General features: G+C 44.3%; 1 protein-coding gene and 1 long non-coding RNA gene across 2 annotated transcripts; one reads left to right on the top strand and one right to left on the bottom strand.

Moving 5' to 3' along the window:
• Nucleotides 1-1,829: 1,829 nt before the first annotated feature.
• On the top strand, nucleotides 1,830-12,172 carry ZNF786 (zinc finger protein 786). Its single transcript, XM_045577900.1, has 4 exons — nucleotides 1,830-1,917; nucleotides 6,000-6,126; nucleotides 8,420-8,572; nucleotides 9,821-12,172. The coding sequence occupies exons 1-4, from the start codon at nucleotides 1,900-1,902 to the stop codon at nucleotides 11,941-11,943; spliced, it is 2,421 nt and encodes an 806-aa protein (XP_045433856.1). The 5' UTR covers nucleotides 1,830-1,899; the 3' UTR covers nucleotides 11,944-12,172.
• Nucleotides 12,121-13,473, bottom strand: LOC123651904. Its single transcript, XR_006740890.1, has 2 exons — nucleotides 13,172-13,473; nucleotides 12,121-12,155 (listed from the first exon to the last, which is right to left on the bottom strand). It is a non-coding gene; the product is annotated as an uncharacterized LOC123651904 (long non-coding RNA).
• Between the last annotated feature and the right edge of the window lie 4,265 nt (nucleotides 13,474-17,738).

Here is a 17,738-nt window from a genome sequence, read left to right as displayed (position 1 = left end):
ACCTATGGTCAAAACACGTGCCTAAATGATATAACCTTCACCTGTCCTTTGGACTGTCAATCTTTAACATTATTCTGATAGAAATACATAGATTTCCTTCCTTAGAGATCGTCAAGGCCTAAAAAAGTATTCTTTGTAGCACGACATGTGGTCCTGGATTATCTGAACTAATCAGCTGGGATTAAGGGCGTTCTACCAATCATAGTGTCTCCACATGTGTCAAACACAAGGCCCGCAGGCCAAATCTGTCCCGCCAGGCCTTGCAATGTGGCCCGCACCGCGCTGCCATCACTGCACTCCACTGCGTTTCCATCACAATGACAGTTTATGACTGTTCAGTAAACCATTCAGCCCGCGATTTAGGTTGGATTTTAGATTTTGGCCCCTTCTCTGATTGAGTTCGACACCCCTAGCTAAACAAAGGAGAGGTGCCACCTCTGGTTGATATGTTCCTGTCGGTATAGCCTCTTAGTCAATGGTGCCTTTGTGCAAAGGAAAAGACCCTTGCCTCTAGAGCTGGCTGTCAGTGCTGACTGGCTTCTTGTCCATGTACTTCAGTTGTTCTGGCCTGGGATACGCATTAAAAATGCAGACCACTGGACCGAAACTGATTTGGCTTAGTGGATGGAGCGTTGGCCTGTGGACTGTAAAGATCCCAGGTTCGATTCCGGTCAAGGGCATGTATCTTGGTTGTGGGCACATCCCCAGTTGGGGGTGTGCAGGAGGCAGCTGATGGATGTTTCTCATCGATGTTTCTAGCTCTCTATCCCTCTCTCTTCCTCTTGTGAAAAATCAATAAAATATATTTTTTTAAATGCAGACCATTGGGACCCTCCTGAGAGGTAGTGAATGACAATCTTGTACAACTAAAGTTGCAGAGCATATGACCTGATGAGTAGAGAGACTATAGGAAGGAAAACTGTTCTTGTAACAGTGACTGGAAGTTTCATGAAAAAATAGAGCATTTACATTAAAGTATCAGAATTATGATCGGCTTTTTAAATTTTTTTATTGTTAAATTATATATATATGTAATTTTTAAAAAGAAAACCTTTAGGGTTGGAATAGCAATTCCATAAACCCAAGTGTTCAACCACACTGACTGTTTAGAGTAAAAGGCAGCGTAAATTTGAGATCCATTTCATATTTATATTATAAGACTATTACTTGGACTGTATAGACAATCACTCCTTTCTAATTTAAGTCCCTGGGATCCAGGATGCCATGTCTGCCTGACTTCTGAGAATAACCACTGAGCTTCCTTGCCCTCACCCATACAACTCTGCGGAGTGGTCTACATACTCAAGAGTCCCCCTCTGGTGAAGCAAGGCAAAAAGGGAGAAAATGAGAGACATCTGTAATACTATCGACAATAATATCTATTTTTAAAGGGTCTCCCTGAGGGTGGACTCCCAGTTATCCACACGGGGATCTGCTTGTTAATACCCCTTAATTGTCTGACGTTCCTAGCAATCTGATACCTGGGGTCACCCCGCAGATGGCTGGGGTCGGTTTTGGGGAGGAACCAGACCTGACCCCATCCCTGTCTCCTCTCCATCCATTTCCACTTGACTGCATTTCCACCTCCGTCTTCATCCCTCTCCAGCTCTTTCAGTTCGCCTTGGTCTCTGTCTGGCGCCCTTGAGCCTCCAAGAGAGTGCCAGGATCCGTCCAGACAGGCGGCGGCTTCCCTGGGCAGCCAGGCTGTGCCCCTCCGCAAGTACCCACACCTCGGGCGGCTCCTGCAGCTGGCGTTCGCTCCTCCCGGCAGCAGGGGGAGCAGTTAGGGCGAGCGGCGGCCGCCGCAAGTCCCAGCGTGCACCGCGCCAGGGCTGGCCCGCTGGGCGGGGCGGAGTGCGAGGCGTCGGGCCGCGGGGCCGGGCGGAGCAGCGGAAGGCCATGGCCGAGCGGGCTCCGGTAAGAACGGTCTCGGACAGGTGGGGCGCAGTGTGGGCCCCGCTAGGTTTGGGGGCTCTTCCGTGGGCCGACAGACGCCCGAACGCAGCCGAGCGAGAACTGGCAGAGCCGGGAGCGGGCCGCGCGAGCTGGGGCGCCCGGGCACCGGGGCGGACCAGGCAGACGACGGAGGGGGCTCTGGGGCTGTGTAACGGTTCAACCAGCTTTAATTGCTAAATTCAGAACCAGCACTGTCACCAAAGATTATGGTTCCGCCTGGCTGCAGTGGTGTTTGGCAGGGGCTTACATGTCAGAATTCAGCCGCTGACGTTGAAGTTGGTGTTGAATGTAAGAAGGTAGGATGGTGAGCATTGGGAAAAAATAGAAGAGGATATAAAAACCTTAGAATACATATTATTTCATATTGTTTACGTCTCCAAGAGGAGGAGAATAAGACTGACTGAAAAGAACAAGATTGAAGAGTAGACCAAGAAGACTTGAGCTTCATCTGTTATATTCTGTTTTTATTAAAAATGTTAAATTTGTTAGGTCAATGGTAAATACACGGATGCTTGTTACAGTCTGATTTTTTTTTTTTTGGGGGGGGGGATCTTGTAAACTGAAAGTTAAAAAACAATAAAGGCTTTTTGAGCCTTTTTGAAAAACATCTATTTAAAAATAAGAAGTCTGCCCAGCTGATGTTGCTCAGTTGTTGAGCATCTACATATGAACCAGGTCACAGTCTGGTTCATATGTACAATAGATGCATATGAGCACATACCCAGTTGTGGCTCAGTCCCCAGTGTGAGGCATGTGGGAGGCAGACAATTAATGATTCTCTCTCATCACTGATGTTTCCCTTCCTCTCCTATCCTCTCTGAAATCAATAAGAATATATTTAAAAGTAAGGAAATTACTATAGAGAAGAGAATAAGTGTATTTAACACAAATTAAAACATTCAGTGCTGCTATACTATATCATACACATTTCAAAAAATTATAGTGCCAGGTAAAATCATGCAATAAAAACAACAGCTTGCCAAAATCGGTTTGGCTCAGTGGATAGAGCGTCGGCCTGCGGACTAAAGGGTCCCAGGTTCGATTCTGGTCAAGGGCATGTACATTGGTTGCGGCACATCTCTGGTGAGGGGTGTGCGGGAGGCAGCTGGTCGATGTTTCTCATCGATGTTTCTGGCTCTCTATCCCTCTTCCTTCCTCTCTGTGGAAAATCAATAAAATATATTTAAAAAAAAACAAAAAACAGCTTAATGGAGAAACGATGTTAAGCACACAACACTCAGAAAGTTTGTCAGTGGTGACTCTGGCCAGGTGGCATACTTGACTGGAGTGTTAACCAATATGTCAGGGTTTTGGGTACTGTCCCCGGTCAGGGCACAGGCGACAATCAACCAGTGGATGCCTGAATGGGTGGGGCAATGAATCAATGTTTCTCCCTTTCTCTCAAATCAATAACTTTTAAAAAATGGATTTCAGGAAATGAGAGAGAGAGAGAAATAAAAACAATAAGAGAGACTCATTGATTGGCTGCCTCCTGCACATCCCACACTGGGAATTTAGCCTGCAATCCGGGAATGTGCTCTGACCAGGAATCAATCCGAGACCTGGTTCATAGGTTGATGCTCAACCATGCACCATACCAGCTGGCTCAAATCAGTAACATAAAAAAAAAGTTTGTCAGTGAGATGTTTAAAAAGATAGAAACACTGGCCGGTAGCTCAGTTGGTTAGAACATCCTCCCTATATGCCAAGGTTGCTGGTTGGATCTCTGGTCAGGGCACATACAGGAAGCAACCAATGAATGCATAAATAAATGAAAGAACAAATCAATTTAGGGTTTTTCCCCTTCTATTTTCTCTCTCTAAAACTTAAAGATTTTTTTTTTAAGATGGACCTATGTAATACTTTTAAACAATAAAGATTTTTTTTAAATGTTTAACCCTGGCTGGTGTGGCTCAGTTGATGAACTCCCAAGCAGTGGAAAAGATACATAAATTGTACACAAAAGATACAACCCTAACCCAGGGATGATTCAAGGGTCAACTATATCTGCAAGGGCTGAAGGTTGGTATTTCAATCTAAGGAGAAAGATTATTGTATTTCATAGTGTTGTATGATTGGTTCTCCATATGTATGTAAATACATATATTGGGTCGGCAACTATGTAACTGCGGATTTTAAAAAAAATCAAAGACAATTTTTTCATGGAACTAAATAACTTTATTCTGTAATGTATTGCCCATTTTGATCAATGACCTTTTGTCATCTTTCAGGCAGCATCATAATCCCACGTTCAAAAAACTTCTGGTTTTTATTAGCAAAAAACTGAATCAGGTACGATTTGACATCATCATCATTATTGAAATTTTTACCACTCAAGGAGTTTTGTAAAGATCGAAACAAAAAGTAATCAGATGGTGCAAGGTCAGGACTATATGGTGGATGTGGCAAAACATCCCAACCAAGCTCCATTAATTTTTGCCGAGTGACCAAAGATGTGTGTGGCCTTGCATTGTCATGATGGAATACAACACCTTTTCGATTTGTCAATTTGGGCCGCTTTTCTTCAACTGCATTGTTTAATTTTGTTAGTTGTTCAATGTAGACATCAGAATTGATCGTTCGGTTGGGTGGTAAGAGTTCAAAGTAGACAATTCCTTTGTAATCCGATCAAACTGATAACAAAACCTTCTTTTGATGAATATCAGCTTTTGATGTTGTTTGAGTTGGTTCACCTGGCCTGCTCCACGATCTTTTCCGCTTGATATTGTTGTAAACAACCCATTTTTCATCGCCAGTTATCAGTCGTTTTAAAAATGGATCATTTTCATTACGTTTCTTTAGCAAATCGCAGCTGCTAATGCGTTGCGTTAACTGTGATTCTTTCAGTTCGTGAGGAACCCATGTATCGAGTTTTTGAACATAGCCAAGTTGTTTTAAGTGATTTTCAATGCATGTATGTGATACATGAAGCTTCTCTGCAATCTCACGTGTTGTACTGTGACAGTCCGAATTGATTATTGCTTTGATTAGGGCGTCATCAACTTTAACTGGACGACCAGAGCGTTTTTCATCTTTGAGTGAAAAATCACCAAAACGAAATTTGGCAAACCAATTTTGACACTGCCGTTCTTTTAAGGCTTTGTCACCATAAACAGCACATAACTTTTTATGAGCTTGCGATGTGTTTTTCCCTTTGCGGAAATAAAAAAGCAAAATATGACGAAAATGTTCCTTTTGATTTTCCATTTTTCAATGAACGCCAAACGAAAACTACAAAACAGATCAAAAAACTTTTTTCACTGATTAACAGCTGAATAGCCAACTATCAAATAACAAAATGTGTTTTACATTTGTACTACGTCTGCAAACCTAAAAATTCAACTGAAGCCATATATGTGTGAAACCCGCAATTACTTAGCTGCCGACCCAATACCAATAGCCTCTATAGAATTAAACTGTAAGTCTAAAATATTAGTAGAATCTCTGTATAAACTTACAATGTGGGAAACACTTCAAATGAAACAATATGGAAAAGACTCAGATTTTTAACTAAATGAAAGGCTTGAAATGTTTCACGCATATAATAAGTCAAGATACAATTGATATATTGGGAGAAAACATTTGCTAGTCAATGAAAGAACCCTAATATAAGAAAGTTCATTCAAATTATAAGAGCCCACTAGAATGCTGAACAAAGGATATGAACAGTCATGCACAAAGATATGTGGATTGTCCCCAAAAAATATGAAAAGGATGTGAAGTCTCACAGATTAATGCATATTAGAACAATGAAATACAATTTTTTCTTATCCATCGCATTGGCAAAAACATATGTCTTAAGGACATCCTGTGCTGGCACAGGTGTAAATAAATGTTTTATTAGCAAGGGTCAAAGTGCTGGATTCTTTTTGGAATGTGGAAGAGTTGTGGTTAACAACAGAACACTGGTTCTGTTCCCAAGAAAGAAGCTGCCAAACATTAAGAACCTGTGTTCGCTCCAAAAGTCTTTTGAATGGATGAGAAGCAGCTAGAGTCATTACGAAGCAATCATGATTGTACGTGTATTATGTATGTACTTTCAGGTACCTCTGACTTTTGAGGAAATTGCCATTTACTTCTCTGAGCAAGAGTGGCAAGATCTAGAGGCCTGGCAGAAGGAGCTTTACAAGTGTGTGATGAGAACCAATTATGAGATTCTGGTTTCTCTAGGTAAGAAGTATTCAACTTTTTTTGTGGGTAAATCACGGAACTGGGTACTGTATGATGTTCCTATTGGCCCGGTAGCCAGATTTCTCAGAAAGTAACTCAGAAAACCACTTTTACCCCATATTCTTCTATCAATACCTATCAGCATTGCTGATCCTTACTCAAGGGTAGACAACGTTACATGAGAATATTTGACACAGCATGGAATGTAAGGTGGTTAGGAGTGACTAAGTACATTTCAGGGCATTTAGTCACTGCATACCATACTTTCAGGTTCCAGGATTTTCCACATAGGCACATGCCTAGCTCATATTCATAAAGTACCCAGATATTTTAACCTGGGTCTTCTGGTCTGTCGCTTTTTCCAGGGGTGTCCATATGCCTTGGGCACGCCAATATTACTTTCTCTTGCAACAAGATTTGACAAGGCTGTCCACGGGCATGTTGAACAGCAGCTCTCTAGGATTAAATGGGTGTTCTTTTTAGTCTTGCTGCTTACTTGGTCTTTATATTTCTTTTTATTATCAAATACATTTATTAAAAATTCAGGTCTTTCAGAAAAGCATTAAATGATGCCGAAACCAGTTTGGCTCAGTGGTAGAGCGTCGGTCTGCAGACTGAAAGGTCCCAGGTTCGATTCCGGTCAGGGGCATGTACGTTGGTTGCGGGCACATCCCCTGTAGGGGGTGTGCAAGAGGCAGCTGGTTGATGTTTCTCTCTCATCGATGTTTCTAGCTATCTCTCTCCCTTCCTCTCTGTAAAAAATCAATAAAATATATTTTTTTTAAAAGCATCAAATGATAAAATCACTTCATTTTCACTCCCTCAGTTAATTCCCTAAAGGCAACCACTTTTTAAATATATATATATATATATTTTATTGATTTTTTACAGAGAGGAAGAGAGAGGCATAGAGAGTCAGAAACATTGATGAGAGAGAATCATCGATCAGCTGCAACCAAGGTACATGCCCTTGACCGGAATCGAACTTGGGACCCTTGAGTCCACAGGCTGATGCTCTATCCACTGAGCTAAACCGGTTTTGGCTAAAGACAACCACTTTTAACCATTTCTTTTTTAAATTGATGAGAAAAAGAGAGATTGATTTGTTGTTCCATTTATTTATGCATACATTGGTTGATTCTCATATGTGTCCTGACCAGGAATTGAACCCCCAACCTTCGTGTGTCAGGACAATGTTCTAACCAACTGAGCTACCCGGCTAGGGCTAACCATTTCTATTTTAGTTCCTACTGTGGTTTTCTTCTATCTGTAAAACTCAGGCTTACACCTCTTTTTTGATTTATCATGTTTAAGCAGCATTAATGAACTCATTACTATGAAAAAAAAAAGGCATTAGCCACTTATGCTGTAAATTTTCTGTCTCCTTTCATCACAGATTTATTTTTTTAAGATATTGACTTGTTACAGAGGAAGGGAGAGGGATAGAGTGTTAGAAACATCAATGAGAGAAACATCGATCAGCTACCTCCTGCACACCTCCTAATGGGGATGTGCCTGCAACTAAGGTACATGCCCTTGACCGGAATCAAACCTGGGACCTTTCAGTCCGCAGGCCGACGCTCTATCCACTGAGCCAAACCGGTTTCGGAAAGAATCTTGTAACTTTTATTTCATTGATTTTATTCATCGCAGCCCACTCTATTCTGGCAGAACTTAGCCATGGTTTAGGTTGTCGTCAGCACTGTCACTGGAAATACTTCTGAGAGAATTTTTGCTGGAGCCACCTACCTTGAAATTTCCAGGGACAACCATTTCAGTTCTCATTTTTGTATACCTCCCAGGTACCCAGGAGTCTCCAGTTGTCCCACCATTTTCAGAGCATACTACTACCGTAGTGTATTTTATGAAATCCATGACAAAACACAGCATTGCTGGATATATGGGGACAAAGACAAAAGACAGCTTATCTCATGCTATGTGTGGGAAGTTTTGTTCTTCTTTGTGTAAATTATTTTTTTGTTGTTGTTGCTAATCCTCATCCAAGGATATTTTTTCCATCAATTTTAAGAGAGAATCGAAGGGAGGAGAAAGACACATGGATTGGTTGCCTCCTGCATGTGCCCTGACTGGGCTGGGGATCAACCAGAGACCCTTTGGTGCATGGGCCGACGCTCTAACCACTTAGCATCACCAGCTGGGCTACAATCTTATTTTTTGAAATCTCTTCTCCTACATTGTCCCGAGTAAATTTTAAGAAATTTAAAAATAAATTCATTGTGCTTTAAATTTCACACTCAAGGAAACCAAACTCCCATTTGACTTCTCTGTACAGATGGTGGACTTCCCAAACCGGAGCTGATATCCCGGATTGAACAGGGGAGAGAGCTCTTCAGGAATTTAGGAGAACCACAGAAGTCAGGAAGCACAGTTTTCAACCCTGCTGATTTGCATTTCGATCCAGTTATTGAGGGACAGCCACTTTGGAGTAAGTATAAAGAAATCAGGGCCCTGTCCTTATGATGGTCACATTCAGGTTTCTTTCTTCTAATTATCTCATCTTTTCCTGTTTGGCTGGGCTGAGGCCTGCATCTGGGTTCTGGAGCCTGAGTCTAGATCTTGCCTTTTCTGAGTGACCTTGAGCAGGTTATTCAGCCTCTCAGTATTTCATTTCCTAACTATAACATGAATGTAATAAAAGTACATACATTATAGGGCTAAAGTGTTAAAATGATAGTTGGCACATAGTAAGAGCTCAGTAAGTGTGATCGATTCTGAGTAGGGGTGGAGGAAAATTGCTTTCTCCCGTCTAGAGACTGTAGTCTCTGGCTAAACCTTAGCTCTCCTCTTATTTCCTCTCCTGATGGAGAGTCTGGGACTTGTGGACTCCTCAGAGTCAGTGTTAGGTATGGAATGAAGTCAAATGTGGGCATCATTCCAAGAAATCTTGTCAGTAATTTGTTTAGCTTTTAGCTGCTGCTTTCTGGAGAATAAAAGTTTTTCTGCACAAATTATTTTTGCCACTTGCTTTTCTTTCAAGAAACATTTTTAAAAAGTTAGAAGGGAAAAGAGAAGAAGAAAGAAAAGACAAGAAGGTGCGGGGGGCGGGGGGGAGGGTTAGAAGGAATAGAAGGAAGTTAGAAAAGGGAGGAACAGACACAAGGCCTTGCGGGCCTGGCTTAGGGCAGCTTGTGGATCACACAGAGCCACACGTCAGTCAGGGCTGTCCGTGCGGTTTCCTTCCTGACTCCAGGAATGTGCACGTCAGTATGGGGCAAGTCAGATGTTCTGCAGGCTTGGCCATGGTGAATGTTGACAGGACGTGCAGTCCGCCAGGCTCACGCTGGGCACCCGGCACACATTAGCTCCTCTCATTCTCATAGCAGGCTCACTGTTCCCTGTTTCTACAGGAGAAGGATCTGAAGCCAAAGTAGCTTGACAAAAGTTTCAATGGACACATAGGAGTCAAACCCAGACATTCTGGACTCAGAGCTTAGGCCCTACATTGTGACCTGTGTTTTCCTCTTTTCAGTAAATTCTGAGTAAGTCTGTTCCGTTTACTCTGAGCAGACTCACCAAACTCCTGGTCATGAAACAGAACCAAACTGAAATGTGGCCCGTGTACAGTTCCATGGAAACTGGATTCCAGGCCACCAGAACTTTTGTTGTGGTTCACTTTCCTAGTGACCTAGCCTTTGATCATGAATTCTGACTGAATTTTTGTTTTCAATTTCAGGAAGCCAGCAAGCTGTGAATTCAAGAGAATCTGAATACCATTTTCAGGCCGATCCTCTTGAGGGCCAGGATTCCTCTGAATACTTACTAAGAATAAGTGGAGATGTTTCCTTCAGGCCCGACCGAGGCATCCCCTTCGTGAAGCCAGACACACACGATCCACAGGCTCTCCTCCCAGCAGCCCACCATTCCTGGGAACCCACCCACAGAGAAAGAACCCCAAACCCCAGAACTCTGGGTCCCCCAGGCCTCCAGGAGGTGCCCTCCCGGGAGGGCACCCCACATCCTTGCCCTCTCTGTGGGGAAAGCTTTGGGAAGAAGAATCATGAGAAGCACCAGGGGAACCACTCGAAGGACCAGGCGTGTGGGGCCTGGAAGAAATTCAGTAAACAAGCTGACCGGCAGCAGCAGTGGAGCATCCCCCGGGGACAGAGGTGCTTCCGGTGTCATGAATGTGGGAGGAGCTTCTGCCTAAAGCGGAATTTACTTAAACATCTGGCCACACACACAGGGAAGAGCCCACTGCAGTGCCCTGAAGGTAATGCATGCTTCCATCATCACAAGTGGACCCTTTTGAGCCACCACCTTCTGCACCAGGGGGAGGACCCTTCCCAGTGCCCCAGATGTGACACGAGCTTTCTCCCGAAGACCGGCATACAGGCTCACCAGGGCCAGCACAGCGGGCTGAGGCCAGTGGTTTGGAGAGAAGGTGGCAGGGCCTCCTGTGAGAAGGCCGGGCTCAGCGGTGTGCACTCGGGGCCAAGGCCAGGCCCAGGCCCAGGCCCAGGCCCAGGCCCAGGCCCACCTCCTGAGGAGCCCTGCCGCTTGATGGGGGGTACGGAGCTGGTCCTCCAGCGCTGCCCTGCCAGAGAGAGGCCGTTCTATTGCACGGCATGTGACAAGTGCTTCTCCACCAAGGCCAAGCTCACCAGCCACGGCAGGGTGCACCAGGGGGAAAAGCCCTTCCCGTGCCTGGAGTGTGGCAAGAGCTTCCGCCTGAGCGGCCTGCTGAAGGCCCACCAGCGTGTGCACAGAGGAGAGAGACCCTTCTCCTGCAGGAAGTGTGGCAAGGGGTTCAGCAAACGGTGCAAACTCGCCGAGCACGCCCGTGTGCACAGCGGGGAGAAGCCTTTCTGGTGTGCCGAATGCGGCCGGCACTTCCGCCAGAGGGGACAGCTGCTGAGGCACCAGCGGCTGCACACGGACGAGAAGCCCTTCCAGTGCCCCGAGTGTGAGCTGAGCTTCCGTCTGAAGAGCATGTTGAGAGCCCACCGGCTCCGACACGGCGGGGAGAGGCCGTTCTCCTGCACCGAGTGCGGCCGCGGCTTCACCCACCAGTGCAAGCTCCGGGAGCACCTGCGCGTGCACAGCGGGGAGAGGCCCTTCCCGTGCCCCGAGTGCGGCAAGAGCTTCCGCCTGAAGGGCATCCTGAAGGCCCACCAGCGCACCCACAGCACCGAGAGGCCGTTCTCCTGCGCCGAGTGCGGCAAGGGCTTCACCAGGCAGTCCAAGCTCACCGAGCACCTGCGCGTGCACAGCGGGGAGCGGCCCTTCCCGTGCCCCGACTGCGGCCGCAGCTTCCGCCTCAAGGGGCAGCTGCTGAGCCACCGGCGCCTGCACACCGGGGAGAGGCCCTTCCAGTGCCCGCAGTGTGACAAGAGCTACCGTGTGAAGGCCGACATGAAGGCCCACCAGCTGCTGCACAGCGGGCGGATGCCGTTCTCCTGCGAGTGCGGCAAAGGCTTTGCCAAGCAGTCAAAACTCGTGGAGCACATCAGGACGCACACGGGGGAGAAGCCTTTTCGGTGTCCGAAATGCGCCAAGAGTTTCCGCTTGAAGGCACAGCTGCTCAGCCACCAAGGCCTGCACACCGGGGAGAGACCTTTCCGCTGCCCCGAGTGTGACAAAACCTTCCGGGAAAAGGGACACATGCTGAGGCACCAGCGCATCCACAGGCCAGAAAGGCCGTTTGCCTGTGGCGACTGTGGGAAGGGCTTCATTTATAAGTCCAAACTTGCCGAGCACATCCGAGTGCACACAAAATCCTGTCGTGCTCCGAGTGGGCCTGACATTCAGAAACGGCTCAGCCAGCTGTTTGCAATGATCGAGGCCGACTGGAGCTGAGACAGTGGCAGCTAGCCAGATAAGCAGTCATCCATCGGGTTCATGGTGTCCGGGGGTCCACAGCAACCATAGCTGAACCCACCGCTGGTGGACCTCCAGCAGGCCGCTCAGGGGAAGCTCTTGTCACGCTCCAGGCACAGGTTTGAGGAACAAGGGCCCTTTTTGGAGCAAGAATGTAAGAATGTAATACAAGTTAGGAATATAAGAAACCACTAAGAATTTTCTTTCTTTTTTTTCTTTTTTTTTTATAACACTCATAGGTATTGTACCCATTGAGTTTCTTCATCTTTTTAAAAAATATATATTTTATTGATTTTTTTACAGAGAGGAAGGGAGAGGGATAGAGTGCTAGAAACATCAATGAGAGGAAAACACTGACCAGCTGCCTCCTGCACACCCCCCCCTGGGGATGTGCCTGCAACCAATGTACATGCCCTTGACCGGAATCGAACCCGGGACCCTTGAGTCCACAGACCAATGCTCTATCCACTGAGCCAAACCGGTTTTGGCAAGAATTTTCTTTCTTTTTTTCTTTTTTTTTAGTTTTGAAGATGTGCTTTAATTTTTCAAATCGGAAAAACAACAACAATTAGCTATAAAGAGAAGCACAGTTTTTAAGTAACCTCTGAAAGATTATTCTAAACTATTCTTTTAAATTTACCAAAATTTCCATAAGGCTAAAGTGCCACTCAATATTAAGATACAGCAAAGTATCACAGACCTGTATTAAGTAATAGGTCTTAATAAATGTAGTTTGGCTCTATTTTCTTCAAACAGTTCACTAGCCTCCTCAGAAGATTTTATCAGGAGCATGCTCCCGCTGAGACACATCAGTCAGTACATCACTTAGGTTTCTGCTTCTTGTAGCCACTTTAGGAAATTCTCCAGGTCCATGCGAGAGGCCTGCACTGCCCCTCAGTTGAGCCTCCAAGGAATTCTGTCTGTTCTGTCAGCAATGCTTTGTTTGAGATTGATCCAGGATGTTTTCAGATATTCCGTGGCTTTCTTCACGTTCCTCGTGTCATCGCTACCGTATTCCCCCAGCAGCTTCTGAAGGATGTTATCGAACGCCATCACGATCCCGTCTCCAGGACCCAGTTCTTGAAGCAGTATTTGATTATCAGAAATGTGTTTGATAAGTGGATCCCTTCGGGCTTGTTGAAGAATATAGAGTTGAGCCTCATATTTTCTCGTAAGTTCTTCAGGCTCTTCCTTGTGATAATCCCACTCAAGAATTTTCTTTCTTAAGTCACCAATTATATTTTCTATGCATTGATGAAAAGAGACATTTGTTTTTCCTACCATCTTATGTGGCAATTTTCCCCAAAATGCTTAGCTAGCTTTGAAATTCCAGCTTGAATTTAGACAGGAAACCCATCTAGTACTGGCTGTTACATGTCAATTCCCCTTTTCTTTTTTCATAGTATGATCCTAAACTGGGTGTTTCAATCCAATGAGTTTTGTTGCAGACATTAGACTTGGTTAGATTGACTTGTTTGGAAACTGATAGTAATAAAACAAGTTTTCTGAATAGTTTGAGAGAGTGCTTAAGTTTCACAGCAGTTCCACAGTGATTGTGCATAGTTCCCCTAAGGAAAAGCTGCTAATTTCAGCAAGATTTGGCTAATCTGAGTTGAAGAAATATAAAACTGCAGGTGCTAAAATGTATGGGACTAGAATTTAGCTAAGAGATTGGGAAAGATGTCGATTCGGGAGTTCCAGAACAAAGATGCCATTTGAAGCTGAGAGAGTAAATGGGATTCCCATTCACCCCATTTAGCAGATGACTAAGTTCCAAGCTGAGAAAAAATAACAGGCAGCAACAGCTTAGTGTGGAGAGTTTTCAAGCAAGTAACAGTAAACACAATACAAGTAGAGGTCCAGAAAAATACCACCTTTGGTACATTAAGTGAGGGTTCTATGTGCATGAAGAATGTTTACACTTCAGGGAAAGAGTTTTATTTCATACAAAGAATTCCTGGCTTTTAGAGGGTTCACATTTCATGTAACAGAATGGCTGACTTGTAATTCTGAAGGCTGATAGAAAATGAGATTGTCCGTAAACTGTAATAGATATTACTATGAAACAATGTCACAGATTATTTTCTGTGGAACACTAGCTCCAAAGAGACTCTTATTTAAGGAAAAAAAAGTGACATGGCCAATTAGTTTGAATAAAGTTGAACAATTCCCTCACCCTTCTTCCCACACACACAAGGGGAAGACATATTGTGATCATATTCTGAATATACTTGGCCTTGGGATCCGTTTTTTTTGTTTGTTTGTTTTTTTAAACACTGTGATCAATGAATCTCCCACAGGACTCATTTTTAAAAACATTACCAAAGAATAGTCCTAGTTCCAACAAAATAACCCTTAGTCTGTTCAGAAGAGGGAGAATCCCAGGAAATAAGGTCTGGGGTTTTAGAGAACAAAGAAAAAAGACTTTTAAGTCAGATTAAACTTGAATAGTTTTAGAGCACCCGATGTCTCCTTAAGTGATGGGACACTAACAAGGGTGATTGATAATATTAAGAGGTGGTGTCATTTAGGCAGGTTTCTGATCACTCAGAGATGCACTGATGTCTGTTGTGTTCACAGCATTGCAAACCTCATAAAGCGTAGAGATAGGCTCAGCATAGCTAAGAAGGGGAAAGGCCTGCTCCGGAGGAGCACTGCAGTGTGGGGACCTGGAGGAAGAGACTGTGACTGTGAACCAGGTAGTGGTTTTGAAGGAAACTGCATGCCAGGGACTCGAGGCTGGTGTTCTCGCAGACTGTCCTAAGTGAAGGAACTCAGAGGTGTTAAGAGATCCACAGTGTTTGAATTTTGTTAGAAATGGCATGTTTTGGGGGAAGTTGAGAAAAATGCTAAGTCCCAACTAAACCCAAGTGCCCCAGGTTGCCCACACTGGCAATGAAAAAGAAGCCAGAGCAATGTTTAAAGAATAGAGGGACTTCTGGGAAACGGGGCATAAGCACAGGTTCGTAAAACTCCCCTTCCTGTTCTGCCCCAATTCCTCAAAGGAAAATCAGTGCTGAGATATGCTGGTGCAATCCCAGTCCTTCAAGAATAAGTAAGGATGCCTACAAGAACCCCATCACCGCCAGCCCAAAGAAGCCTATCTCCTACAAGCATGTCAAACTCAAAAGGCTAGCACAGGCCAAATAAATGGGGCATGCGGGCCTGTGGGCCATGGGTTTGACATGCTTGTCCTTCAAAGTAATAAATCTGAAGAGCCCAATAGTGAAGATCACATTAAAGGGACATAATGGGGGAGGGGGGGAAAGATCCCAATAAAATTATGGAGCCCGACCAGCATGGCTCAGTGGTTGAGTGTCAACCTATGAATTAGGTCATAGTTCAATTTTCAATCAGGGCACATGCCCAAGTTGTGGGCTTGATCGTGTGGGATGTGCAGGAGGCAGCTGATCAGTGATTCTCTCCCATCATTGATGTTTCTATTTCTCCTTCCTTTCCTCTCTGAAATCAATAAAAAGATATTTAAAAATTATGAAATGCACTATATTATTATCTTGATATTATAGAACACCCAACAGAATCAGAAATAAGAAAAAAGACCCTGTTCACAAAGGCTGGTCATTGTCTCCATTCAAAATAGGAACTGCCCTGGCTGGTGTATTATAGCTTAGTTGGTTTAATAGAATTGTAAGGTCACAATTCTATTCAGGGCACATACTTAGGATGTAGGTTTGATCCCCAGGTGGGGCACAGAGAAGAGGCAATTGTTTCTCACGTTGATGTTTTCTATCTCAAAAACAAACAAAACAAAACAAAAAAACCATATCCTTGGGTGAGGATTTAAAAAAAGAAGAATCCCTAACTGGTTTGGCTCAGTGGGACAGAGCGTTGGCCTGGAGTTTGATTCCGGTCCCAGGTTTGATTCCACTCAAGGGCATGCACCTTGGTTGCAGACACATCCCCAGTAGGAGGTGTGCAGGAGGCAGCTGATCGATGTTTCTCTCCCATTGATGTTTCTGACTATTCCTTACTCTCTGTAAAAAAATAATAATAATAATAATAATAATAATAATAAAATATATTTTAAAAATTAAAAAAGAAGAAAATAGATCAGACCTAGTCAGGTGGCTCAATTGGTTGGAGCTCAGTTAGTTGGTGAGGCTTCCTATATACCAAAAAGGTTTTGGGTTCTATCCCGTGAGGGCACATGCAAGAATCAACCAAAGAATGCATAAATAAGTGGAACAACAAATCGATGTTTCTTTCTCTAAAGAATAAATGAGTTTTTAAAAATGCTTAAAGAAACAAAAAGATACACAGTGCTACCAATCACAGGAAGCTGTTGGCTGTAGAAACACAAAAGAACTGAACGTTCCCAGGATGCCCTGCGTGTCCCCCAGTTGGCCAGACGGGGCTGACAGGTGCAGGCTCCGCCCGGAGCACCGCAGGACACCAGGGCCTCCCACCCCAGAGCCCAGAGCCCGGAGCCGGGCAGGTATTGGAAAGCTCCGGCTGCAGGACTCTGCAGAACCATCAGGTGGGAGTGGTGACATGTGGGCCCGGCAGAGAGGGTGGCCCGCGCAGGAGCCCTGGCCCAGCCTTCAAACTGGAGCTCCCGCGCTGGGGCCCGGAGGGCAGTGCAGGGAAATCCATGCTCCCACCCAGACAGTTCCCATAAGCTTCTGGGAACTGTCTGGGGTGGGAGCATGGACTTTTTACCTTTATCCATCCAGCGTGTGGCCCCCAGAGGGCGCTCTGTGAACACTCGTTGAATCAATCCATGGATTAATGAGAGTCCTACACTTCATGGCCGATTTTACAGTCAACCCAGGGCTTTCAGAGTGTTCATGTTTTCCTGGAACTCAGCTTGTTGGCGAGGTATAGAATGGAAGAAAGAACAGAAGGCATTATGGCTGAGAAAAAAAAAAGGAGTCCCAGAGAGGGACATATGTAGTACCATACTAAATTGCAGTGATCAGGACTGTCACTTTAATAACAGTTCTTCAGAGTATGGTAACAATGGGTGCAACTCTTATTTTAGTTTTAAGTCTCTTAAAGAACCCCTGGGGCGACAGGAACTCAGTTTCCTTTAGCCTGAATTGAAACAATGTTTCCCAAGAAATATGACAATTTCTTATTGTCTTTTTCACAAACACAAAAATAGATAGATAGATAGATAGATAGATAGATAGATAAATAGTATTCAGGGTAGAATCCTTAGAGATCATAAGCTAACGTCTTCATTTCATGCAATTTCCTTTATCAGAGGAAAATGAGTTACAAACAGGTTGAAATGACTGCTCCAGATCACTTCAGCTAGTAATAGAAAATACAGCTTAGGTTTCTGGAGTTCCTATTCTGTGCTCTTCCTCCTTGCCTTCAGCAAATATCTGTTGGAACTTCTTTCCTTTAATAAATATTAAATATTATTCACAGTATTGCTTCCTGGGGTTGTGGCTGCCTAGCCAAGCTTCTTTCTCACATTTTTCAGCTTACCAGGAAGCTATGGGCCATTTTCCTTACTCCTCTTTGTCACCTGCTAGGGAAGTGATATTTTGATTTTGGGTGCAAAAAGTTTTGAAGAAGTTAATTGATGATCCATCATTTCTTTCTGATATGTCTAATGTGTTCTTGTGGGCAAATAGTCACTTTTCAATTTAAATTTCATTTTAATGGAGTGAAAACAGTACCAATTGTAGAAGATTCTGAGGATGTAACTTTCTGTATTTCTTTCTTAGAAACACAGTGTTTTTAAGGTATCACACAGAAAGCATTGAAGACAGTTTTATGCCAACTTTATCACATAGTACTAT

Source organism: Pipistrellus kuhlii, unplaced genomic scaffold (genome assembly GCF_014108245.1).
Source record: "Pipistrellus kuhlii isolate mPipKuh1 unplaced genomic scaffold, mPipKuh1.p scaffold_m20_p_10, whole genome shotgun sequence".
NCBI lineage: Eukaryota > Metazoa > Chordata > Mammalia > Chiroptera > Vespertilionidae > Pipistrellus > Pipistrellus kuhlii.
Note: the sequence above shows the minus strand (reverse complement) of the source record. Positions and strands in the feature narration are given on the sequence as shown.